This window comes from Arvicanthis niloticus, chromosome 13, assembly GCF_011762505.2.
Source record: "Arvicanthis niloticus isolate mArvNil1 chromosome 13, mArvNil1.pat.X, whole genome shotgun sequence".
Lineage (NCBI taxonomy): Eukaryota > Metazoa > Chordata > Mammalia > Rodentia > Muridae > Arvicanthis > Arvicanthis niloticus.
In genome coordinates this window covers 72,989,134-73,015,531 of record NC_047670.1, presented here as the reverse complement: position 1 = coordinate 73,015,531, position 26,398 = coordinate 72,989,134, and the positions used below count along the sequence as shown (strand labels likewise).

Genomic DNA, 26,398 nt, shown 5'->3' with positions numbered 1-26,398 from the left:
GCCAAAAACAAATATTTTTTTGAAGTGCTGGTTGTGTAATGAAAACATTCCTAAAGCAAGATGAGGGGTGAAGTCAGGAGACTTGCACAGAGCTAGCCTGGAGTGTGCACTACAGCAGCAGAAACCAGAGATCCTGCCCCAACAACGGAAAAGTCAAGAATCGACTCCTGAAAGGTGTCCTCTCTAACCTCCACATCTTGCTAGGGGCACAAGTGCACCCATAATCACACACACACACACACACAAATAAGTGGTAAAAAAAAAAAAAAAACCCAAAAAAACAAACAAACAAAAACCAGAGCTTAACAAAGGCTCTCAACAGCAGTGAGTCCTGAGTTGGGACAAATATAATTCTCTTCATTATCAACAAGGTCCTTCTTGTCTGTCTCTTCCCGGTTCTCCTGAAGTCTGCTCTGTAAATCAGGCTGGCCTTTGCCTCCCCAGTCTCCAGTGCTGGGATAAAAAGCCTGTGCCACCACTGCCTGGCCAGTCGTGTTATTTTTGAGGTAAACAGAAGACAAACTGGTATAAAGGTATAAACCAGAGACGAATGTGCCAAGGGATAGACACTGAGTGGCCACTTTCCTGCTTATGCTTTGTCAGGAGAGATTGCAGCAAACTCTTACATACTTGATGCATTTAAAGAAGGGGCTGTTCAATGTTTCTGGTGAGAACCCTTCTAGTGCAGATTCTAACATAGCTTGTGGCTAGTCTCAGGTAGTGTCTCCATCACGTCAAAAGATGAGTGTCAAGGAAGGAAGGCGGGGACCTGGGTGCTCTATCTTTGGGATACTAAAATCCAGACTCATCTAGAGGGACTTCATGAGAGCTGCCTCTTGAGTTTCCAGTTTAACCTCCTAGAAGACCCCGATCCAGATGTTTCCTCGAATACATCGTTCTATCTCCTCTTCCTTTATGAGAAAGGATCCCAGAGAACGAACGTATCCTTAGGAGTTAGGAAGTTGAGCGGCTTAGCAAGTGGGGTGCGTGCGAAGGAAGCGCTGTTTATTAGCAGTAAGATGGACTAGGGCAGGTTACAGCAACCGTTTTCGCTGGCCATACTCCACTTAGGCTCTGCCTGAGAAACCCCAGAGACTCCCTGGCCGGAGCCCTGTGGTCAGCGCAGCCAGAATGCGACAAGGCCCCGGAGCTCGCTCGGGAGCCTCACCTCAGAGCCCACAGCCCGCTCTCCACACCGTGCCTCCGGATCCTCCAGCCCCCACACAGGCCCCCGCCTAGGCGCAGCTTCAGCACCGGCTGCTTTTGCTGCAGCCGCTGCCATGGTGATGGGTCTCGCGAGAACTGCCGCTCGCTACCGCGCACTTCTCGCGCGATCGTGGAGGTGGGAAGTATCCCGGGCTGGGGGGGTGGGGGTGGGTGTTCGCCGCACAGCTCCTGTCGCCGTCGCGGCTTCCGGTGCTAGGTGGAGGGAGGGCAGGAGGGAGTCGCGGAGCGGGCCAGCGGACCAGCTTCGCCGCGGTCGGCTTGCGGAGCGGGAGGCAGCGGCCGGAGAGCCAGGCGGAACCTGCGGGGGCGGAGGCGGCGGTGGCAGCCCGGGCGCAGGGAGCAGGAACAGGTTCGGAGCTGGAGAGGGAAGGCGGGTCCGGCCAGGGAAGAGGCTAGGTCAGGGTGGGAGCCCGAGGCCCCCCGCCGTGGTCGGGCTCGCACCGCCTGGCGAGGTGCCCGGGGGTGATCCTCGCAGAGCTGGGGACCCCAGCCCCAGTCGTGCCCCCGCAGCTGAAGGACGCCGAGCTGGGGTGGGGGCGGGGGGCACACACGGATTTGTCCTCCGCCTCGCCCGAGGGGGCGACCTGGGCTGCAGAGGTGAGCTCTGGAGGGTTGGGGTTGAGGGGGGAGGCAAGCTGGACAGTGGGAGGTGACGCGGGGGCGGTGTGGCTGTTTGGATCTTTCCCTTGTGTTTTAAGGGCTGTGAGGAATGCTGCCTTTTCTCTCTCCCTCCCCCGCCTGAGCTGTGGGGGTGGGGGGGAACCAAAGAAAAGCCTTGCCGTGGTTCTTCTCCCTCACCCTTCGCGAGGCGTGGGGGGTCGGGGCTTAGCATCAGGGCCTACTGGTGGGGCACGGCTGCGCACGGGTCTCACGGAGGTTGCGCTCTGCTTTGGGGTGTTGGGAAGGGCAGGTTGGGAAGAGGGCAGCAGGTGGGGAGAGGGTGGAGAGGAGGCTGGAGAAGGGGGAGGGGGACCTGAGCTAGCTTGGAGGAGAGAGGTGGGGCCTTCCTCCCCCAGGCGTAGCGGGGGCGGTCTCACCGAAGGAGGGAGCATCTTGTCACTGGCCCTGAGTTTGTGTCTTCCAATCCGCTTTCTTTCTCTAGGAAGTACCAGGATTCCCGGAACAGAAAATGAAGCCATTGCTTACGCCAGTCCTTTGAAGGAAGGAGGGGGAGGTGGGGAGGTAAAGTTCCCTGTTAAAAACTCAGGGTCGTTTAGTTAAGTCGTAACTCTCTTTTGGAGAGACTTGTTCTCTCTCTTTTTCTTTCTTTTTTTTTTTCTTTTTTTTTTTTTTGGAGTGGGGGGCGTTACATTACTGCCGCTCTCTGGGCCAGGAAGACTGTGGTGGAGGAGTATGTGGTCAGGACTAAGGAGAAAATAGTGAGGTCATTACGATGAGGGAGACAGGTAATGTAAAACCCGTCTCTGCCACTGTTGGATTGGGTCACCCTTGGGTCCATGGCATGAAAGTTTTATTGGGAGGATATCTGCAGGAGTCTGATTGCTTGAGTCATTGCAACAGGATAGAATCAAGTCTCTGCATACCTCCATCTCTGTCCTCATTTGGGAAGATGGGGACTGTCTTTGCTACCAGTTTGTCTTAGACCTGTCTGGGGGGTAGTATCTCCACTTGTGTGCCGCAGTGGCCATTGGGTTGGCCACTGGTATTGGACCTGCGCTTGCATACTTTGTTAAAGGCTGGATCCACTTAGGTTCAGCTTTTCACAGAACGAGTGACTGACCTTGGAGGCAGCTGGAAAAGGCTTCCAGGTGTCACACAGTCACTCCTGCTGTCGTGCAGTTTTCCGTCTTTCTCTTCTTTGTTTGTGACAAGGTCTCTCTGTGTAGTCCCTTGCTTTCTCGCCTCAACCTAACAGCTGCCTGCCTCTGTCTCTCGAGTGCTGAGGTTGACCTAGGAGTCGCAACAGACTCTTACTTCCTTTTTTGAGATGGGCTGAGCTTGAACTTAAGAATCTTGCTTTTATAAGAAGAACATTGCATAGCAATGTATAGAACTGTGTAGGGTTTCTAGTTACTGCTTAAGGAAGAGGTAGGGGGGCAGGTGTGGTGACAGGCCTGTAAGCTCAGCGCTAGGAGGATGGAAGATGAAGATGGCAGGTAGAGTTAGGCCAGCCTGGGTTACAGAGCAAGACTGTCTCAAACAAAACAAAAATAAAACTCAACAAACTTTGACACATTTGGAGATAGTTGAACAGTTAGAGAAGCCTTGTCAGAAGTGTTTTCAATAAGTGTGTGTTCATCTGAACCCTTTGCAGCACTTAGAGTGAGGGAAACAGAGTTCAAGGTCAGAGGCGGTCTCTTACTGATGAGAGAGAGGAACTTCCTTAAAACAACCAGGATTGTTAAAGCTGAGGCTGTGGCTGACAACTGTGGAATCTGCTTCCTCACATAACTTTGGAAGTAGATACCAAGAGGCCTGCGAGTCAGAGCACACCTGTGTGTTTGGCACACGTGCTTTTGAGGTGGGATGCCACAGTCCTTGGAGCTGGGTTATGGGGCAGATAAGATGGGGGCGGGCTCACCTCCTGCCCGTGCTGTCCTATGCTGTCCTATTGTATGCATTTGATAAATTACTTCTTTGCACTTAAGTTTCGTTTTTCCTTGTGGAATTAAGAGGGTCATGGTAGCAGCTACCTAGCAGGCTGTCATGAGAGTTGAATGATACTCTGTGGGGCACACACCAAGTAAGTGTTATCTGGGGCTGCCATAAAAGAGAGCAAGTTTGTAGAAGAACAGCGTGGGCCGGCAGATGTGGAGGGACAGTTATTACAGTGACTTTACTCAGTGCCTTGTGAGTGGTAACGTTTTATTGTCCGTATCAGCTTACAGCGGTAGCTCTTGATGCTTCAGCAAGAGGTGAAGCTGGAGAAAGTCAGGGGCCGAGAGCATCCTCTTGGATGTCAGGGTGTGGGGTGATCCAGAGTAATGTTGGTTAGAAAGGCCACCTAGGGCTGGCTCAATGGTTCAGTGGATAAAAGTTGCCAGCAAGCTTGAAGACCCGAGTCTGATTCCGGACTCCTGCCCCAGGCTACATGGGGAAGGAGAGAATGGATTCTTTCAGAGTCTCTCTCTGACTCCAGACAAAAATGATATGGAAAGGAAAGAAAAAAATTTTTTTAAGAAAAGCCACTCCATAGCTGTGTGTAACAAGTGAGACAGTATGCAGTCCTAGTACTTGGAAGGTAGAGGCAAGATTAGGAGATAGAGGCCAGCAGATGTTTGAATAACATAATGTCTCCCCTCCCCAGTTGCTTCCATGCACAGCTTGGTTGGTTGTTGTTCAGAGGACTGGAGTTCAGTTCCCAGCACCCACTTCCGGAGCTACAACCCCTAAGCTTCACCTCCAGGAGAGCAGCAAAACCTGCATGCATGCACACACACACACATATAATATAATTTAAAAAAAAGAAAAGGATGGGGCTGAGGAGATGGCTCATCAGTGAAGAGTACCTGCTCTTGCAGAGGGCTCCAAGTTTGCTTCTTCAGCACCCACCTGCAGGCTCAGAACCATCCTTAACTTCAGTTCCAGGGACCCAGTGACTTCTGGTTTAGTGGACACCAGGCAGGCACATGATGCACATAAAGTAAATAAGGGTAGGAGTGTGGCTTAGTTGGCAGAGTGCTTCCTTGGTAAGTATGACCCTGGTGCCGCTACCCTTGGGCGATCAGAGGTAAGATCAGAAGTTAAAGACTGGGGCTGGAAAGATGGCTCAGTAGTTATAAGTATAGACTGTTCTTCTAGAGGACCTGGACTTGATGGCCCACATTCACCTGGCCTCTGCAGTCACCAGTCACAAAGGGGGAACACAGGCATCTATACAAGCAAAACACCAGAAGCCATAAATAAATAAAAATTCTTTAAAAAAATTATAGTCATCTTCAGCTACACATTGAGTTTGAGGCCCTGTGTAACAAAACAAAAAAATGTCAAGAGTGGAGGGGACTTGGAGGTGGTGACTGGACATCCTGGTAGAATTTAGAGGTTCCGTTTGCTGGGAATTCAGGGTCTCCACTGACTAACTTCAGTTCTGTCCTTTGAAAATGTTAAGCTCTGTGTGTCTGTCTCACATATATCGTGTTAAGTAAGGTCCAGAGATTGTGCTGTCCTTAGTTCTCTATCGAGCCTTCTCCGCTGTGAGATCTGTGGTGAATAGGGAGCTAAGGAAACACTTCTGTAATAAAAGGAGTCGGAGAACGTTTGGAAAGCGTTCCAGAGAGTGAAGGTGTCCTTGGACATCGTGACACCTTTAGTCCCAGCACTCAGGTGGCAGAGGCAGGTGGACTTTTGAGCTTGAGGCCAGTCTGAGTTACATAGTGAGTTCCTATCTTTATTTTACTTACTTGATTTTAAATCATTTTTATTTTATGTGCATTGGTGTTTTGCCAGCATATATGTGAATGAAGGTATCAGAACCCCCTGGAACTGGACTTACAGACAGTTGTGAACTGCCATATTGGTGCTGGGAATTGAATTCTGGTCCTCTGAAAGAGCAGCCAGTGCTCTGAACAGCTGAGCTGTTTCTTGGCACTGAAACCCTATCCTTAAAAACCAACCAACCAACCAACCACATAAAACAAGGGCTTCAGGAGGCAGTTGGGCTTTGAGTTTAGCACAGTGGTCCTCGACCTGTGGGTCACCTAAAACTGTAGGAAATACCAGATACTTACAGTTTAGAGCAGTTGCAAAATTACAGTTAAGAAGTAGCAACAAAATAATGTTATGGTTGGGGTCAGCACAACATGCAGAATTGCATTAAAGGGGTGCAGTGTTAGGAAGGCTGGGGGCCACTGGCTTGGCTTCGGTAAGGGCGCGTGAAGCCTAGTCTGAAAACCTGAGTGTGAGTCCTGGAACCTGTATGGTGGAAAGAACCCGTGCTCAAAAGTTGTTCTTTAACCTCCACGTGTGACACAGCGCACACCTGCCTACATACACCTCATGCACATGAAATTCAAGTGTCAGTAAACTAGAGAGGTGGCTCAGTAGCCTGTCCTACCTAGCTCCCAGATTGGGCATTTTCTGTCTCTTAACTTGAGCTCCAGGTGACCCAAGGCTCAGTCCCCCTGTATCCACCTGCACTCGTATACACTCCACACTCTCCAGTTTTGGTGGTGCTCACCTTTAGTCCCAGGGCTAAGGAGTCAGAGGCAGGAGGAGATCTCTTGAGTTCAGGACCAGCCTGGCCTATAGAGTTTGTTTCAGGCCAGCCAGAGCTACATAATGAGACCCCCAGCGATGGATGGATAGATTAGATAGATAGATAGATAGATGGATAGATAGATAGATCTAAGTTTCCTGTCTCTTAGTGCTTGGCTGCACGTGTGCCTGTGTACCACACGTGTAGAGGCTGGAGGAGGTCAGAAGAGCTAGCTGTCAGATCCTTTGGAACAGAAGTTACAGGTTACTGAAAGCTGCCATATCAGTGCTGGGAACTGATCCTTTTTTTCTCTGGAAGAGCAGCCTGTACGCAACCACAGAGCCATCTCCAGCCCCTCCAGCATTCCCCCCTGCCTCCGCCCTGCCTCCTGAGCACCACTGCTGCCAGCTACAAGCATTTGTGTGTGTTTCTTTTTCTTTCTTTCTTTATTTTTCTTTTCTTTTTTTTTTTTTTTTTAAAGTGGAGGGTTCATATTCTAGTTTGGGAAAGTATTATCCAAGGTGTGACCTTTTGTGTGAATGTTCTAGAGTTTTCTTACAGATTTCTAGAAAGAGTCTGTTAGAAAGAAATGGCTTAAGACTTGAGGGTTGTTTTCATGGACCACCACAGTTGGGTATGGAAGTCTCTGGGATGAGGGTCCTCAAAAGTTAGGTGGATAAAGACTCAGCGGTGACAAAAACAAACACAGAGACAGTTTAAATCTGAGTGTATTTTTGTAGGTCTCAAACAAGGGTTCTTATACATAAAAAAACAAATATTACAGCTCCTAAGAGATGGATACAAAAACAATCATCATTTGACACAGTAAAACACAAGAGTCATCCAGACATATCAACTCTAAAAGGATGTATTCAATAAATCACAAATAGAACAGGTAACATTATTATTTGACACAATAAAAATCATTCAAATATTACAACTCTAAAAAGATGTATTCAGTGAGACAATAATCATCTAAGACTAGTGACAAATCTCCGAGAACGGGTTAGTAAATTTTTATAATCAACTATTATTTAACATCTAATACCTGATTTTTTTTTTTTTTTATAAATCTTCAACACATAAGTTTAAACTATTTTAATTTTTTTTTTTTATTTAAGACTTTCTTTACCATATACCAAAGCCTTCCTCTGATGACACATGTATAGTCATATAAAATTTTATTGTTGGGAAAGTTTTATTTATCATAATACTATTATATAGCTTTGTAAATGATTATAAAATAAAGCGTCAGTTTCCCCGGAGACAAGGTCATGTTAACGACTCCATCTCAAGGATGGTTTCTTACCTATTTTCTTTGCTTAAGATCTTGGCGTAGGCCGGGCGGTGGTGGCGCACGCCTTTAATCCCAGCACTTGGGAGGCAGAGGCAGGTGGATTTCTGAGTTCGAGGCCAGCCTGGTCTACAGACTGAGTTCCAGGACAGCCCTGGCTATACAGAGAAACCCTGTCTCGAAAAACCAAAAAAAAAAAAAAAAAAAAAAAAAAACCAAAAAAAAAAAACAAAAAAAAACAAAAAAAAAAAAACTTGGCGTAGGCTATCAAGAACATGTTATTAAAAAAAAACTAAATAATAATAAGATAATAATAATAAGAGAAACTAAAATAAGTTGCCATGAAAACTATGGCCATGAAAACTAATGTTTTGTCCTGACAAAAGTTTTATAAGTGGTTCCAAGAGGCCTTCTTTTGAAGTTTTTGCCTCAGTCTGTAAAACTTGCCACACAAATTCTACTGGACAGGTTGTCTATCCCCAAGAAGGGTCACATAACTGAGTGTGACAGGTCTCTTGATGCCTTTTAGTTCTACCATTGTTGATGAGAGCCCAGCATACATACCCTTTTCTTTATGTGTGAGCATCAGTTATGAGTGTCTAAATTTAAAATGTGTTTAGGATGGAAGAGAACATTTGCCTTCTATTGAAAAAAATTTTCTGTGTGTGATGGTGTATTATGTAGCCTAGGCTAGCCTCAAATTAGCCATGTAGTTGAGGATGTCTGTGAACTAATGATCCGTCTACCTCTGTGGTGTTGGGATTGCAGGTGTATGTGTCCACCCTGCTTTTTCAGTGCTGGGGACTGAACCCTTGGCCTTGTGCATGCCAGCTAAGCACTCCACTGACCTAGCTCCGTTCCCAGTCCTGTCATCTTCTCCTTTTGAATAAAGCATTTAGACCTGACCTTAAATAGAACTGTAAACTTCAATACATAAGATGTTTTATTGAGGAAATGGGGCTGGTATGGTGTTGGGGAGAGAGGTCTCTTCTTCCTAGACAGCTAGCTTGCTTGTTCCTGCTCCTGCTGCTTTCCTCTTTTTTTTTTCAAGGGTAATTGGACCTTTTCTTGGTTTTCATTTTTTCTTTTTAAAGATTTGCCAGGTGGTGGTGGCCCATTTTAATCCCAGCACTAAGGAGGTAGAGGCAGGTGAATCTCTGAGTTCGAGGCCAGCCTGGTCTACAAAGTGAGTTCCAGGGCTGCCAGGGCTACACAGAGAAACCCTGTTTTGAAAAACAAACACTTATTTTTATGTGCATTCCCTCCCTCCCTCCCTTCCTCCCTCCCTCCCTCCCTTCCTTTCTTCCCAGACAGGGTTTCTCTGTGTAGCCCTGGCTGTCCTGGAACTCACTCTGTAGACCAGGCTGGCCTCGAACTCAGAAATCCACCTGCCCCTGCCTCCCAAGGTGGAGATCAAAGGTGGTACCACCTTATGTGGCTCAATCTTTTCTATCGGAAGCTCAGTTTATTGGGGGAAAAGGCAGAAAACCAGTGATTTAATCAGTGATGGCTTGTGCTTCCATTATTACTCATATGTGCAGCATCCAACTTGTGCTGGAACATGGTAGGTTCTCAGTAGATGGATACACAGCGGGTTTTTAATTTATTTTATTTATTTATTTATTTATCTATCTATCTATTTATTTATTTATTTTTAGTTTTTCAATACAGGATTTCTCTGTGTAGCCCTGGCTGTCCTGGAACTCACTCTGTAGACCAGGCCGGCCTCAAGCTCAGAAATCCACCTGCTTCTGCCTCCCAAGTGCTGGGATTAAAGTGTGCGCCATCACTGCCCGGCGTAAGCTGATATCTTGGTGCAGAGAGTTGAACTTGGGTCCTCTGAGAGCTGCTAGTGCTCTCAACCAGTGAGCTATCTCTCCAGCCCCCCTTAGTTTCTGTTGTAGTGGTTGGCCTTGTCCAGATTCTGGTTTTCTGTTTAACCTGTTCACTGTCAGCTCCATCTTGATCTGTACTCAGGGATCAGATTGGTTTTAAGGCTTTCCACTATCTACCCAAGGTTACTGATACATTTCTACCCAAGGTTACTGATACATTGGTTTTTTTTTTTTTTTTTTTTTTTTTTTTTTTTTTTTTTTTTTTTTTTTTTTTTTCGTTTTTTACTATTCTTTATCTTATATTATATCCCAGCCACAGTTTCCCTTCCTCCACTTCTTCCAGTCCTCCTCCCACTCCCCTCTCCCCCAGATTACATTCCTCCATTTCCCTTTAGAAAAGAGCAGGCCTTCCAGAGATACCAACCGAGCACAGTATGACAAGTTACACTAAGACTAAGCATAATCCTTCCTATCAGGGCTGGATGAGGCAACCCAGTAGAAGGAAAAGGGTCCCAAGAGTGAGTGCAAGAGTCAGAGGCACCCGTCTCCCACTGTTAGGAGTCCCACAGAAACACTAAGCTAACCACCAAAACAGATGCAGAGAACCTGGCTCAGACCCACGCAGGCTCCCTGATTATCGCTTCAGGTCCTGTGAGGCCCCATGAGCCCTGCTTCGTTTATTCTGTGGGCCTTGTTCTCATGGTGTCCAGACCCTTCTACCTCCTACAATCCTTCCTCCCCCTCTTCAGGGTTCCTGGAGCTCTGCCTAATATCTGGCTGTGGGTTTCAATATCTGTTCCCATCAGTTGTTGGGCACCGATCTATGAGGATAAAAAAATGTCACTAGAAATCAGTTCATTAAATTTTTTTTTAGTTGTGTTTGGTTCTGATTCATCCTCTGGTTCTTAGCCATCCAGGCAGTGTCAGGGTGGGGCCCACAGTGTCAGACTGGGGCTTACTGCTGTGGGCCTCAAGTTGGACCTGTCATTGGACAGCTGAGGGAGGGTCTAAGGCACAGTGTTCAGTGATTTTTGTTGTAGTTTGGAAAGCATAGTGTTTAGGCTCTCTGCAGCTGGAGATAACTGCAGCTACAAAATAGCTGGATTTGGAGCAGTTGTAAGACGTTCGGATTTTAAGAAATAGAGAACAGAGCAGAGGCTGGTGAGATGGCTTAGCATTAAGTTAAGAGGACCCAGGTTTAGTTCCCAGCATCCACATAACAGCTCAGCTGTCTACACCTCCAGTTCCAGGGGTCCAACTTCCTCTTCTGTCCTTTGCCAGGTACCTTCATAGTACACAGTCATACATACAGACATAACACCATACACATGAAATACGGCAGGTGCCACTATAACCAGCTTAAAACAGCACAGTGACTACCCACAGAGCCATCTCTCTGACTCAAAGGTTTTATTTTATGGTTTATTTGTTTGTTTGTTTGTTTGAGACAGGGTCTCACTTTGTAGTCCTGTCTGGCTTGGAACTTACTGTGTGGACTAGGCTGGCTTCAAACTCGCAAAGATCCTCTTGCCTTTCCTCGCCTTTCCTCGCCTCGCCTCCTGAATTCTGGGATTAAAGACATATCCCACCACACTACACCCAGCTAGAGAGAGAGGATCTCATTTAGCCCGGGGAGCCTTGAACTTGATATATAGCTGAGGATGTATTTGAGTTTATTAAAGTAGCAAGAGACGTGATTGAAGTAAGCCAGGTATCAAAAGGCACATTCAGCTCCTGCACGAGGTAGAGTATTAAAGCTGTAAATGCCGGAAGAGGAAAGCTGTCACAGTTTATGTTGCCAGGATAAAGACCCTGACACCTTACAGCTTGTTTATCATGAAGGGAATTCAAGGTAGGAACCTGGAGGCAGGAGCTAATACGGAGGCCATGGAGGAGTGCTGTTACTGGCCTGCTTCATGGCTTGCTCAGCCTGCTTCCTCATATAAGCCAGGACCACCTGCCCAGAGGGGACACGGTCTGCAATGGGCTAGGACCTCCCCTGCATCATTCATCAGTCAGATGTCTCACGGACAGACTTGCCTACAGGCCAGTCTGATGGCAGCATTTTATCAGTGCCATTTCCCTCTTCAGAGATGATTACAGGTTGTGTCAAGTTGACAGACCAATCAGTGTAGAAGGGGAACACTGAGATTGCTTATGGGATAAAGGTACTTGTCACCAAGCCTGGCATCCTGAGTCTGATCCTTGGAACCTATGTGGCAGAAGAAAAGAGCCAATCGTTAAAAATTGTCTCTGACCTCCACACAAGTTCCACAATGTGTGCACACACACCAAGGAGGAGTGGCAGCTGCCAGTGGCTGCATGGAGGAAGGAGGCTTCTTCCTCAGCTGCAGTTGGAAGCAAGGGTCCTGTGCGCACACTCTCTGCAAGTGCTGCAACCCAGCCTGCACTCGGCTTGTTTGACAGGTACAGGCTCACTCTGGAAAGTTGCGAAAGTCTGGAGATGAATATTGTGGCAGTTGCACAGCAGTGTGAGTGTGTTAATGTCACTGAACTTTATGCTTTAGAACAGGTGAGATGGTATATTTTAGATGTAATTTTAAAAGCAGAAGTGTACAGCTACAACATTGAATCCACTGGCTTGTCCTTCAAGGGTCCGATTTCTCCCATTCCTCTGCTCTATCTGTTTGTATTATTTGTTGGGTGGGAAGCTGTTGTGAGTCTCACTATGTAGCTTAGGCTGGCCTTGACGTTGTGATCCTCTATCTCAGTCTCACAACACTTGAGAGTTTTTATGTGTTGTTTATTTTCTTTGATTAGGGTGATGTTTGCCCATTGTCCTATTTTTTTGTTGTTGTTTTAAGGTTTTTTATTTTTATGTGTTTCAGTGTTTTGCCTGTGTGTGTGTGTGTGTGTGTGCGCACGTGTGCGCATGTACAACGTGTGTGCCTGGTTCCCATGAAGATCAGAAGGAGGGCATCTCAGGCAGTTGTGAGCTACAGTGTACATATGAGTGAACTTGGGTCCCTCTACAAGAGCCACAAGTGCTATTAACTGCTAAGTTCTCTTTCTGACCCCTAGGAGTTGGGGTTTGTTTTGGTTTGAGATAGGGTCTCAGTGTGTATCCAGCTCTTAGCCTCTGAACTGTTGTTCCAGGGGTCCAGCTAACGTTTTTTAAAATTTAAAAATTACATTTATTGGTGTATGTGGGAGAAGACAACTGTCATAGCACAAATGTCAAGGTTAGAGGATGACCTTGGGGATCAGGCTCAGGTTGTCATATTTAGTGGCAAGTGTGTTGACCTGCTGAGACATCTTTCTGTGCACCATTCTGTGTGTGTGTGTGTGTGTACACTGGAGGACAACTGTGGGTATCCTTAAGAATGGCATCTGTCTCCTGGAGACAGGTTCTCTTGCCCTGGAGCTCACCTGTTAGTCTGTGTAGATTGGCTGGATAGTGAGCCTCGAAGAACCTTGTCTCTGCTTTCTTACCATGGGGGTTACAAGTGTGTACCACCATAGCTGGCTATTTTTGGATGGGCTCTGGGGCTCTAACTTGGGTCCTGTGCTTTCAGGGCAGGCACTTGAGTGACTATCCCTGAAAATCCCCTATGCTGATTTTGTTTGTTTGAGACAGAGTCTCTGTGGTCCAAGCTATTCTTAACTCTCGGCATTCCTCCAGCTTCAGCCTCTGGAGTGCCGAGATTACAGGTGTGAGCATCTCGTCTTTGTATAATCAAATGAAGGATGGACAAGAGAACACCAGTGTTCTTACGTAAAGATTGAAGAAACTATCCTAAGATGCTCCCAGGGGGGTTTCCCAAGCTGTCTCATTGGTGACCGTTTGTTTCTGCATGGCCGTTAGTGAGCCATGCACTGCCTTGTCACTCACATGCACACACCTGCACCATAGAAATAGATTTAAAAAAATCTGTATTAAGTTTTAAAGCACACACCCTCATCCTTACCAGATGTACTCCTCACTTTTTTCTGTCTGAAGAATTGTCAGTTCCAAGTTGCCATTGACTTTTCTACTCTTCCTCTTACGTTTAGTCCATCATTAGACCCTGTGAATTCTTTTTTTCTGAGACAGGATCTCTATTTGGCCCTGGCTGTCTTGCTGTCTAGACCAGGCTGACTTTGAACTCAGAGAGATCCTCCAGCCTCTGCCTCTAAGGCCTGTGCCCAATGAATCCTACTGTATCGATGTTTTAAATCTCTCTTGTCTTCTGCTGCTACCTCTTGCTCCCAGGAACTTAAAAAAAATTTTTTTAAACTTATTTTCCATGAAGCTGTGCATTTTGCCTGCATCTTTGGGAAGTGTGCTCTGTGTGTGCAATGCCTGTGGGAGCCACAAGAGGGCGTTGGATCCTCCAGAACTGGAGTCGCAGACAGTTGTGTACCTGCCTCCATGTTTACAGTGCTGAGACCATAGTTGTGTGCCGCTGCACCCTGTGTATGCAGCGGTGGGATTGAGCCAGCACTTTCTGTATGCTGTACAAGCTCTACAGCAGAGTCCTTGCTTGGTCCCCTCATCCCTGTTCAGTGTACACTTTGGTGAGGCAGGGATGACTGACAGACAAAAGAAGTGCTTCCTTGGCTTTGAAAATTCTACAATTTACTAAGATACCAACAAGTTCTTATGTTCTTGCGATGAAACGAAAAATGTATAGATGTGTTCAGACATGGTTGGTACATATTTTTAGCCCCAGCACTTGGGAGGCAGAGGCAGACAGATCTCTGTCTGACCAGCCAGGGTTATAGTAAAATCCTGACTCCAAGAAAAAAAAATGATGAAGGCAGAGGATGTAGCAGCAGCAGCTGGGCGTGGTGACATCCGTGTGGTGACATCCTCCTGTGTTCCCAGCACTTACGAGGCAGAAACCAGAGGATCTCTCTGAGTTGAAGCTCAGCTTGGTCCACATAGTAAGCTCCAGGACATCCTGGTCTACATAGAGCCTGTCTCAAAAACAAACAAAAAATACAGCTGAAAAGATATTACAGCTATGAGTAGCCGACAGTTAGTCCAGGAGAATAATAGACTCGCTGAGCCCTAAATGATTGGTCTTGTGGTTGTCAGTGTTTCAAACACCATTTCTATTAGTGATAGAGTCCTCGATTTGAAAATGACCTGGGAACACCATTGCTCTTAGCTACCTTGCCAGGCAATGGAGGGTTGAAAGGTTCTTCTGCCTTCCTCTGGACCCTGAAGAGGATGATGGAGCCTGATCCAGCGTCTCCTCCCTCTGAAGCATTTCGGGACACATGCTTGGTCCAGCATTGTATTCAGATGGGAGGAGTGTGTTTGGCTGACTAGGCTGTTGACCATCACAGCACCCTGAAAGTTGAGGCTAAACACATGAGCCAAGATGACTGAACAGCCAGCTATAGCTATAGCTGTCTGCCTTTCGTGGGGATGGAGGGGTGGGAGTGCATGTGGTCCTCGATGAGCCTCAGTCAGTATGCTTGGTTGAATTCTTGCAGTGCTAAACAGGGTACTTGGGTCCAATTTTCAGCTCTTAATTATTTTTACCTCTGATGAATAAAAGTTTGTCAATGTCAAATGGAGTATTGAGATGCTCTGCTCAGAGACGTTGCTGCAGCCTAGTTCCATCTGGAATTGCTCATTTTCCGTTCTAACTACTACCCTGGTTTCCTCCAGTCCATGGAACCCTGGCCATTGGCCTGTTAACACACGAGTACCATTGTGGTAAAGAAAAGTAACTTGTAAAGGAAAGTAAACAGTCCAGGGTTTGTCCCTCCTTTCCCCTCCCTCCCTCCCTTCCTATTCTCTCTCTCCCCACACCCCCTTCCTTCCTTCTTCCTTTTCTTTGAGACAGAGTCTCATGTGTTCCAGGCTAGCCTCTAACTCAGCTCAAAGCTGAGGGTGACCTTGAGTTTTGATACGTCCCCTAGGAATGCTTGCATTATTGGTTTTATGAAGTCCTGGAGATCAAACTTAAGTTTCCTGTACACTAGGAAGATTGTTTGTTTGTTTGTTTTTAGGAATGCATTCTGGTGCAAGGAATTGCATAGCTCAGCCCTAAAAAGACCAAGGCTTACAACCAAAGAGATAATACTTGTCTGTATAGGCAGGGATTTGCGATCCTAGTGACAAGGACAGTATACTTTGTCTTCCTCTCCCCCCACCCCCCTTGAGACAGGGTTTCTCTGTGTAGTCCTGGCTGTCCTGGGACTTACTCTGTAGACCAGGCTGGCCTCGAACTAAGAAATCCGCCTGCCTCTGCCTCCCAAGTGCTGGGATTAAAGGCGTGCACCACCACTGCCTGGCAGTCCTGTGTCTTCATAGGCAGAGAGGAATAGAGAAAGCCAGAAACTAGCATCTCCTTTGGAATGCTAAGTCAAGCTCTTAATTATGCTAAAAGGGTGTCATAAACCCTGCCTGCTCCAGGAAGCTGCTTAGTGACTACCAGCTATTAATTAGATCTTTATCAGCTTCATTTGCATCTTAACAAAGGGGAAATTTCACCAGTTTTGCTCCAGTCCTTTAAGAATGCTCCTGAACTAGTTCTGGAGTTAGCTGTGTGTGGAAATGGCCAAGATTTGTCAGCTCCTCCTACCCAAGCTACATTGTATCCAGGTTCATTAAAGATACATAAGGATATTTAATAAATAGTCATAGTATTTCAGGAGGGACAGTCATGAACTCTACAGAATTTTTAAACTTCCTTGTGAAGTACCAAAATCCAAAGGGCACTATAAATTCAAGAAAGGGTAGGTTTTAAATATCAGTTGGGAGAGTACTTTCCTGGTGCACTGAGGAGTGGAGACAGGAGGATCACAGGTCATCCCTAACTGATACTTTGAGGCAGTTTATGAGCTTGGGTTACATGAAATAGTCTCTTCCTCCTAAAAACAATCCAAGGACATCTTTGTTACTCCGAGAAGAGAAAGTTTGCAATAAGGATTGTCATTTCTTTCTTTCTTTTTAAAATTACATTATTTATATGACACTGTAGCTGCCTTCAGACACACTAGAAGAGGGCATTGGATCCCGTCACAGATGGTTGTGAGCCACCATGTGGTTGCTGGGAGTTGAACTCAGGACCTCTGGAAGAGCAGTCAGTGCTCCTAACCTCTGAGCCATCTCTCCAGCCCCCAGGATTGTCATTTCTTAAGTATGTGGTTAAACATTGGTACACTAGCCGCAGTGGTGGCACATGCCTGTAATCCCAGCACGTGGGAGGCAGAGGCAGGCGGATTTCTGAGTTTGAAGCTAGCCTGGTCTATAGAGTGAGTTCCGGGACAGCCAGAGCAACACAGAGAAACCCTGTCTTGAAAAACAAAAAAACAAAACAAACAAAAACCAACAACAACATAAAAAACATTGGTGCACCAGTGTGATTATTCAGGACTCGAGATGTAAAGGGCAGAGCCGTCAGTCTGAAGACTGGATCTTTGGAAGAGGAGCAACACACACACACACGTTGTTCTTGTAAGAAATCACCATGTTAGTGATGCCACACCCTGTCCAGATCTCTTGACATACGAAAAGGCTAAAGCCATTTTTACTGGGTAGCAGTCCACCAAGTTTCTGGCTTTAAATAATTAAGTCTGTGGTGGTGATGGTGGACAGGGACGAGGACATAAAACTGAATTTTTAGGGGTTACTGAGCTAGCTCAGCAGGTCAGGGTGCTTGCCACCAAGTGTGATGGCCCAAGCTGGGTTCCTGGAATCCTCATGATATGAGGAGAGAGGCAGTTCCCTAGTTGTCTTCTGACCTGTGCATGTGCAGATCAACGTAAGTGAATAAGATATAAAATTATTTTTGAGTGCTCCCACAGGACAAATCCAAGGTGATGACTACATGTGTCCACATCAGGGAATCTCTTACTTGAGCCAGAGGAGAACATCAGACCTGGCAAGCAAGGGAGTTTTCTCCATGTCAGTCCCACTCGGGAGACATTTTGTTAATGATTTGTTTTCCCCAAAACAATGAAGTATGCCCCACTTTTAAAATTACATTTATTTGTGTTTGTGTGTGTGTGTGTGTGTGTGAAGGTTCCTCATGCTGCCACACATGTGAGGTGGTCAGAGCACAACTTTCAGGAGTTGTGTTTCCTTTGCTATGGGTCCTGGGGATCTATCTCAGGTGATCAGGCATCAAGTGCCGTTCCTGGGTGAGTTCTGCAGTAGGGCCTGCGTCTCTGTTGTCAGGTTAGGGTCAACTTTGAATTGTAATTTCAGCATGACAGTTGAACAGAGAAGCAGAGCAGAGGGTTATTTAGAGATTCCGAGGAAGGGGCATCGGCTGCTGATCTCACTGTGATCATGTAGTCAGTGCTAGCTTGGTCGTGAAGGACAGTGAGAAGTATATGATGTAAGTTTAAGATCTCTGCCAGAGCCTAATAACATATCTTCAACAAATACCATCTCTCTGCTCCATACCAAGAAACACGGAGAAAGTTGTTGTTGTGGAGGTCATGGTACAGAAATCCAACTATCATAAGTTGCCGAGGATGGGGATGATCTGATCTTAGTAGCTGGACAAGTGTCCCTGTCACTCCTCCTCCTTCCTGCCCTCGCCTTAGGAATGTGCAAGAGCTTTAGACCTGACTGGATGAGTTGAGGCTGGAAGGACAGCAGGGCTGGTGAGTGGGCCACATGGCTGGGATTGAGTCCTAAAGTCCAACAAGCTCTGTTGCTGGGGTGTGAACTTTGTGGGTCAGAGACAGGGCTCATCTGGGAGACCTGGGCGAGCCACACCTGGCTCATTAGCGGGAGTCTGAGGATGTCTGAAGATGAAACACTGCTACACTCAGTTCTTTTTTATTTTTAGACAGCCTAGTACTTTGGTCCCCAGGGGCTGTTGATCTGACTTCTGTGCACTAGTCTGGAATTTGCTACAGAGGAGTAGGGGAAACAAAACAGAACAAAAACAAGCCTGAGGAAGTTTTTTTAAAAAAGTGACTAAACTCTCACCAGACTCCCCGATTCACCGTGTAACTAGGATCCTTTGCTGTCCACCTCTCACACTCCTGGGTTTAGGTGTGCTCTGTCCTGACCTGTTCCTTCACCTTCTGGGTTTGGGGGTGGGGGGGTCACTGGTTTCCAGACTCTAGAGAATGCCAGCAGCTGCCATATGATGGTCGCTGAACAAGCTGCTCGCTGACACATGCCTCTCAAGGCACGGAGTGCTGGCTGGTGTGAACCTCCATTGCATGACTGTTTCAGAGGTGCATTTCTAGGCCAAGTGTGTAGTAAACACACTTGTAATCCTAGCACTTGGGAGGTGGAGGTAAGAAGATCAGAAGTTCAAATTTATCCTTAGCTACATAGTGAATTTGGGGCCAGCCTGGGCAACAGGACCCTAGCTCAAACATTTTTGGGTGGATGGGAGATGACTCTGGGTAAGAGCGCTTGTTGCAGAGGACCCGGATTCGGTTCTCAGCACTTACATAGCAACTCAACAGTCACTTTTTTTTTTTTTTTTTTTTTTTTGAGACAGGGTTTCTCTGTGTAGCCCTGGCTGTCCTGGAACTCACTCTGTAGACCAGGCTGGCCTCGAACTCAGAAATCTGCCTGCTTCTGCCTCCCAAGTGCTGGGATTAAAGGGGTGCTCATTTTTTAAAAAGATTTACTTGTATATTTTACGTATATGAGTGCTCTGTATATATGTCTGCATGCCAGAAGAGGACGTTGGATCCCATGAGCCACCATGTGGTTCCTGAGGATTGACCTCTGGAAGAGCAGCCAGTGCTCTTAGCCACTGAGCCATCTTTCTAGCCTCCTTCATACCATTCATACATTCAGTGGAATCTAACTGGGTGCAAGGACTCACATGGTACAGAAATAATTGTGAGCAAAATCCCTATACCTAAAGTAAGATAAGTAGATATAAAAGCAATGGGTCGTTTTTAAAATGCTTTCTTGTTTGTTTGGGTGGGGTTGCTGTGAGAGGTGATCTTGTGGAACTGGCTTGGAACTTCAGATTCTCCTGCTCCCACTTCCTGATTGAGGAGCTTGTAGGTGTGAGCTAGCACATCTGTCTGTCTGCTATACATTCTGTGGCTGCGGCTGCCCCGTCCCTTGAGAGGAAGTGAGTGCACAGTGTATGCCGTCTGCTGAGAGCAGTGCTGTGCTACGCCTCACAGTGGCTCACAGCTCTCGCTTAGCAGGTGTGTTCGGGGTCACTGTGAACCCCTGGTGAACACTCAGTTTGCTTGAGCTAGAGGTAAGGCTTCAGAGTTAATTTGACTGTTGAACTGCACCAACCATTGTTAGGTTTCAGAAACACAGCGCTGCAAGGTCTCTTGGTTTACTAAAGGGAGCTTGAAGCAACCAAAGGTTTTGAACAGAGGAACCAAAGGGCCTGGTTTGGCCTTTAAAATCACTTTAGCTGTTTTATGGAGAACAGGCTGAAGGGTTAGGGAAGATAGAGAGATGAGATGATTACCTCCTTGCAGGTGATCTTATAGGACAGCTCTCCCTGGGTGGGCCGGAGAGAGGGAAGTCTTCCCCACCCTCCCATCTCAGGATGCAGTTGTGACAAGTGACAGCAGTTTAGAGTGTAAATGACCAGCTGCTTTTAGGAGTCATACTTGCTGTTTTACTTCCTCAGTTACATTGGTGTGGAAGGAAAATGGAATTACAGGCAAGGAAGGAACGGTCTCTGGACTAGAGCAGAGCAAAAGCCTTGGGAACCTGGCAGGCCTGAGCCTTGTCAGGAGTTACAGGGCCACTCCTCATTCCACTCTGCTGCCCTTCCCAGAAGTCTTAGGGCAAGGTTGGCAGAGGGAGAGGCAAATGGGTTTGCAGTGCTCTGGGGTGTAACAGAGAACGCTAGAGCTAAAATGACTTTAGAAATTTCCAGCTAGAAGCGTCTGGATATTTCAGTGCAGATCTGCAGAGATGGAGTAAGCAGCTTTCCTGTCACTGCAGTGGATGGCTGCCATAGCAAGGGTCCTGCCTGCCTTCTGCTTTGCCTCTGCTCTCAAACATTGAGTCTGTATGTGAATGGGCCTTGGTATTCAGTCCTTTCTGGTGTTTAGCCAGTAGTGAATGAACTCCAGCTATGACTTTGGCAAATTCCATGAATGTGAAGTCCTTACAAACAGTTGATGGTAAGGAGTTTGTGTTTTTTATTTTATTTTATTTTATTTTATTTTATTTTATTTTATTTTTTTGTCTAGGATCCAGCCCTCCATACCAGGGACCAGGGTAAAACCAGATTACCACTGCCCCTACCTAGGCCCCATTGACTTACAGCAGCCACTGAAACCATGGGGAATATCTTTGGGAACCTTCTGAAGAGCCTAATCGGGAAGAAGGAGATGCGCATCTTGATGGTGGGCCTGGATGCTGCAGGAAAGACCACCATCCTGTATAAGCTGAAACTCGGAGAGATTGTCACCACCATCCCTACCATTGGTAAGGGCAAGCTTGTCTGTGGGCTGAGGGGAAGAAGGCTGGGGGCCTGCTCCAAGATCTCCCACCTGGCTTGTTCTCCCAGGCAAGCCCATACATTTTGTGGGCTTCAGAGAGAGTGTCTGTTTAACTTTGGCAGGTGCTGGAGCTGCCGTTTGCCCACCTGCCCTGGCCCTCCCTGATTCGGGAACTTCCGCAGCCTGGCACTCAACAGTTGCCCTCAGGCGTTAGGGTTGGTTTGTTCTCTGTGTAGTTTGGAAAGCAGGTGACGGGCTTTGATGTTCCTGCCAGGGGCCTGGAATTGCTTTGGTTTAGATCTTCAGTGGTAATCTTGGTTAAGACCTGCCTGTTGGAGGGAGAGCATTTGCTACAAACCTGGGGCTGTGGGTCATCGTCCTGAGCGTGGTGTTCCAGCACTGTAGCTTCTGTCTTGGGCTTTCCATTGCCTCTCTGCCCCACATCTTAGCTTAGATATATTTTAGTGATCAAGGGTTAGAATAGAGTCCTTTCTTTGTAGAATGGAGGACCAGAGTCTGAGAGAATAGGAGAATGATAGCTCATAGTGTCCAGGCCGTTGTGCGCCTTCTCATCAGAGCGTGCTGTTGTCGACTTCGGTGATTTTTCTTGCTAAAAATTACATACCTTATGATAATATATAACATACACTTATTTTATGTGTGTTTATGTTTTACCTGTATGTATGTATGTATGTATGTATGTGCACTATATGCATACATGTCTAGTGAACATGGAGGTCAGGACAGGTCATCAGACCCCGTAGAACTGGAGTTATGGATGGTTGTGAGCAACTCTGTGGGTGCTGGGACTTGAACCTCGGCTTTTGGGAGAACAAGTGCTCTCAACCACTGCACCATCTCTCCAGTTATTTCAGATTTCCCTTTAGGCTAACCAGGTCAAGGACTACAAGGCGCTGGTATCCCTTAAGCTGTCAGCTGTTGGTGTCACATCTAAAGCTGAGAAGAAATGGGAACAAACTGTCAGGTTATTATTTGTAGGTCTGGTGTTTGAGGTCAGCGACCATTGACTTTTTTACCTCCCAAAGGGTTTAATGTGGAGACAGTGGAATATAAGAATATCAGCTTCACAGTATGGGACGTAGGTGGCCAGGACAAGATTCGGCCCCTCTGGAGACACTACTTCCAGAACACCCAAGGTATGACAGACAAAGTTACTGGGTTTGGCATTGCTGGGCTTATGCAGAGCATGGCTGTTCTCTTAGTTATGGGTAGCCAGCCTTTGCCCTCGTGCGGCTCCTAGAAGTAGAGAAATGGGAACACGTGTTTGGAGGGTGTGGTGAGGGAGAGGACAGGAGACATCCGTCGTCTCTGTGTCCCATGCTCTCTCTGCTCTCCAGGCTTGATATTTGTGGTTGACAGCAATGACCGGGAGCGAGTGAATGAGGCCCGGGAAGAGCTGATGAGGATGCTGGCAGAGGATGAGCTCCGGGACGCTGTGCTCCTTGTGTTTGCAAACAAACAGGTGAGCTTTCTCCCTTTCCCTGCACCTGGGAGAGAGCATCCTGGCTGTAGGAGTCATGGGGCCTTGGGGGCTCGTGGATGAGAGGCCTGGGACAACTGCTGTTATTTGGAAGTGTGAGGAGGAGAAGCACTTGGCTCCTTTGTGCCCCTTTCCTTGTCCCCAACCCAGTTGTGCTTAGCGGCATCTTAGTCCTCGGGATTAATACGGTAGATATGTCTGTTCAGGAGCTTTATCTTCCCGCTACGTCCGTGTCCTGTAGTAGAGCTGGCCTTGCCCCGCAGTCAGGCTTGTTTGCTCGTCTGAATCACACACACCTCTTCTCTATCTAGTTCCCTGGCCCTGCAGTTCTGAGACTACTGGGCCAGGAGCAGTTCCTTAGATCTCAAACTGGGTTTCCAGAGATAACAAGAAGGTGGCCATATGTGTGCCTCTGGCAAGTGGGTGCTCTAGAAGCCTTTGACAGGTGCTGAGGTATCTTTGTGTGTGTTCTCTAGAAGCCTTTGACAGGTGCTGAGGTATCTTTGTGTGTGTTCCCTTGCACTGCAGGATTTGCCGAACGCTATGAATGCTGCTGAGATCACAGACAAGCTGGGGCTGCACTCTCTGCGTCACCGCAATTGGTACATTCAGGCCACCTGTGCCACCAGCGGGGACGGGCTGTATGAAGGCTTGGACTGGCTGGCCAATCAGCTCAAAAACAAGAAGTGAGAGCCAGGCAGCCCTCTCTGACTACCCCACCCACTCCTGACACATACCTGTTGTCTCCTTACCCCAGTTTCCCCTTTCTTCCTCTTGAAAGTGTGGCCGAGGTCCTGGGTATCATGTCCATATGCCCAGCAAGCGCCTGGCCTCCGTGCCTCCCTCCTCCTCCCCTGTGCACTGACATGGTCAGCCCCCAACTGCTGTCCTGATGATGAATCATTCCAATTGACTGGATTTAAAACAGAATGAAGCTGTTATGGTTTCGTGGGGTGGTCCCCCTTGGTTTCAGGAGGAAGAGTGGGATGTTCTCTTTGTTTGCTGTTTGGCACTGGTTGCTGTGCTCTTGGCATCTGAGTCCCTTCCCTGTGTTCCTGGCCACTCTCCTTCCTGTCTTCCTTTTCTTCTACACTCTCCTATTCTACATGGACATCGCACGGGCTCTGTGTGTGCGTGCATGTGTGCGCCTGTACATACGTGTATAGAGAGATATATATGTGGGGTCAGGGAAGGGAGCAGAGTGCAGCTCAGGGCTTGCAGCCAGGACACTGCGCACTGGAACCTGTCCTGCCCTTCTGTGTTGGTGAGATAAGGGGATGTGGGTGGATGCCATTGCTTTCCTCTCTGCAGGTGGCACTTCTGGATGTTAGGATAGATGGGCTCCTACAGCCGTCTGTCTGTCTCATCTTTTCTTTTCCACCATTATGAGCACATGAAATGGCATTGATCTCTGTGACTGTTCCTAAGGAGATGCCATTCTGCTCTGCCTCATGAGTAGGAAGGAAAGGAACCCACTACGTTACCGTCTAGAGTACTGTATTGACCCTCCGTCACCATCCTCAGATCTGTTCCAGGAACTCAGAGGGAGGTGGGTTAGTGGGACCTGCATGCTGAGGGCTGGGCAGTGCTCTGGGAAGGCCTAGATTTCCATCTTGCCCTTAGGAGGGGAAGGTAAGGCATGGAGCAGTCCTGTTCCTGCCTTGTGGTCTGGTGGCTGGGTGGTTCTGTCTGTCAGATTTTTTTCCCTTAATAGTTCTGCTGGCCTGATGAGGACTGACCAGGTGGAGTAATGAGGAGCCATGGACTGGGACTACCATAGCCAACCTCAGCCTCAACCCCGCTCTTCAGTTTGCTGTCTAGGTCAGGACCAGGAAAGATGAGTTTCTGTTGTTCTCGATGTCCTGTCCCCCCAACTTCCTGGCAGCTTTCCCCAGTCCTCACGCTGTCCCTGAATAGGTCTGTGGGGTTGGAGGAGATGCTATAGGACCCTGTGCGGCTGAGGCTGCAACTGTGATCTTCAGGGCCCTCCCGCCATCGTTCTCTGCTTGTTCAGCTGCTGCGGCAGGTCTGTAGAGGGCGCCTGTTCCAGAAGCTCTGACCCTGTCACTGCACTGAAGCTGTGGCTGTTCTGTGGGCTCCTGTGTGTGCTGGCTGCGCCCTGAGCTCCAGAACAGCTGCCCATAACCTCTCTGCTAAGGTCAGGACCCTGGGCTCCGCAGCATGGCCGAGGGACCCTTCCCAGAGGGCTGTTCTGAGCTCCACTCTGTGGCCAGGTTTCCTGCCACCTTTGTCTATAGCAGGCTGATAGGTTCCCCAGCCTCTCGTCAGCTGAGCTGTGTGAGGTTCTAGGATGTCTCTCAGTGCAGGTAGTGCTGGAATACCCCAGACACCACATGGGTGTGTGCTCTAGACCTGGTAGGTGTGTGTGTGTGTGCGTGTGTGATCTCTACATGGGGGTGCCAGGGGTTCTGTTTCGTTTCAAATGGTTCCTTCCATTCCCTGTGCTCCTCTCTTTACTGTTCCTGTGTTTCCCCTCCGTCACCCTCACTCTCTCTGCCGTTTGCGTCCCCCCTCTGTTGCTGCTGTGAGCGCCTGTTTGCCTTCTCGGTTCACTCACCACTTTGCCTGTTTGGTTTGTTTTTGGTTTTGTCTTCTATTTGATTTTCTACTCTATCTTTGCTTTGAGATTGGTGAGGACTTTGCCTCTTTCTCTGCCGCGCTTTCTGACCTTCCCACTTAGATGCTAGTTCCAGATAGGTTTGGTCTGTTGCAGACTTCATTCCACTCCTGCATCCCTTACCACAGCTTCTTCTTTCTCTCCACCTCCTGGGACCAACCTGAGGCTGAGCAGGCTAAAGCAGCCTTGAATGGTGCCTTGGTGCATGCTGCTCCAGACATGTCCAGCAGGGGGCAGTAACATCCTTGGCTTTGTGGGGAGGTGGGGGTGCTTTCTACATTCCCTAATCCATCTTTAGGGGTTGGGTGTTTCACCCCATTACTGTGAACTCCCTCTCTTGCTTTTCTCAAGTTGGTTTAGTTTTTGATCTTGTTCTACTTTTCTTTCAGGGGAATCCCCCTTCCCTCCACCTCCAAAATTTGTGGTGTTACAGTGGTATCTGCAGTTCTAAAGTGGGTTTTTTCTTTGCTTTCTCTGGAATGTAGACTGTACGTGTTTAATAACTTGCCTTCTCTATCCTTGCTCAAAAATGTGGGATAATGCAATGACTGTGCCCTGGTTGGAAATTAAACTTGTTTTACGCAGCTCTGGAGCAGCCCTTCATCCTTGAGCAGCAGCTGTGCGGCAGTGGGAAGCTGTGTGGTCCTCTCCACACCATTCCTTTTCTCTGCAGAGGTGGGAGGACACGCCTCAGCACGTGCAGAGTAAGACAAGGAGGAGCTTAGGTTTATTGGGAACACTGCTTATGGTTCCTTCTCCTCACAGCCTGAAGGAAGTCTAAAGGAATCAAGTGCTAGCATGTGGGGCTGTAGGACTGACCAACTCCTAAAGAGCTCCGCCCTCAATTTACCTCTGTTTACCACCTGTTGGTAGACTTCAGGGCAGTGGTTCTCAGACTGTGGGTTACAACCCCTTTGAGGGTAACATATCAGATATCATGCATATCAAATATTTACATTACGGTTCCTAACAGTAGCAAAGTTATAGTAAGCACAGGCTAAACATCTGGGCAGTATAGTAAATACTGGGTAAACACCTGGGCAGTACAGTAAACACTGTAAACATCTGGGCAGTGTAGTAAACAGGGTAAACATCTGGGCTGTACAGTAAACACTGGATAAATATCTGGACTGTACAGTAAACACTGGGTAAACATCTGGGCTATACAGTAAACCCTGGGTAAACATCTGGGCTACACAGTAAGCACTGGGTAAACATCTGGGCTGCACAGTAAACACTGGATAAACATCTGGGCTGCACAGTAAACACTGGATAAACATCTGGGCTGCACAGTAAACACTGGATAAACATCTGGGCTGTACAGTAAACACTGGGTAAATATCTGGGCTGTACAGTAAACTGGGTAAACATCTGGGCAGTA

The 26,398-nt window shown here is 47.6% G+C and overlaps 1 protein-coding gene across 3 annotated transcripts; it reads left to right on the top strand.

Moving 5' to 3' along the window:
• The first annotated feature begins 1,406 nt into the window (after positions 1–1,406).
• Positions 1,407–25,601, top strand: Arf3 (ARF GTPase 3). Of its 3 annotated transcripts, XM_076912038.1 has the most exons (6): positions 1,433–1,576; positions 2,330–2,409; positions 20,627–20,864; positions 21,925–22,035; positions 22,237–22,361; positions 22,908–25,601. In XM_076912038.1, exons 3-6 carry the CDS (start codon positions 20,717–20,719, stop codon positions 23,067–23,069), a joined length of 546 nt encoding a protein of 181 aa, XP_076768153.1. In that variant the 5' UTR covers positions 1,433–1,576; positions 2,330–2,409; positions 20,627–20,716; the 3' UTR covers positions 23,070–25,601. The 3 variants fall into 3 exon arrangements, with proteins under 3 accessions (XP_034372186.1, XP_076768153.1, XP_076768154.1); XM_034516295.2 differs by lacking the exon at positions 2,330–2,409 and having other exon boundaries at positions 1,407–1,576; XM_076912039.1 differs by lacking the exon at positions 2,330–2,409 and having other exon boundaries at positions 1,555–1,824.
• The last annotated feature ends 797 nt before the right edge of the window (positions 25,602–26,398 follow it).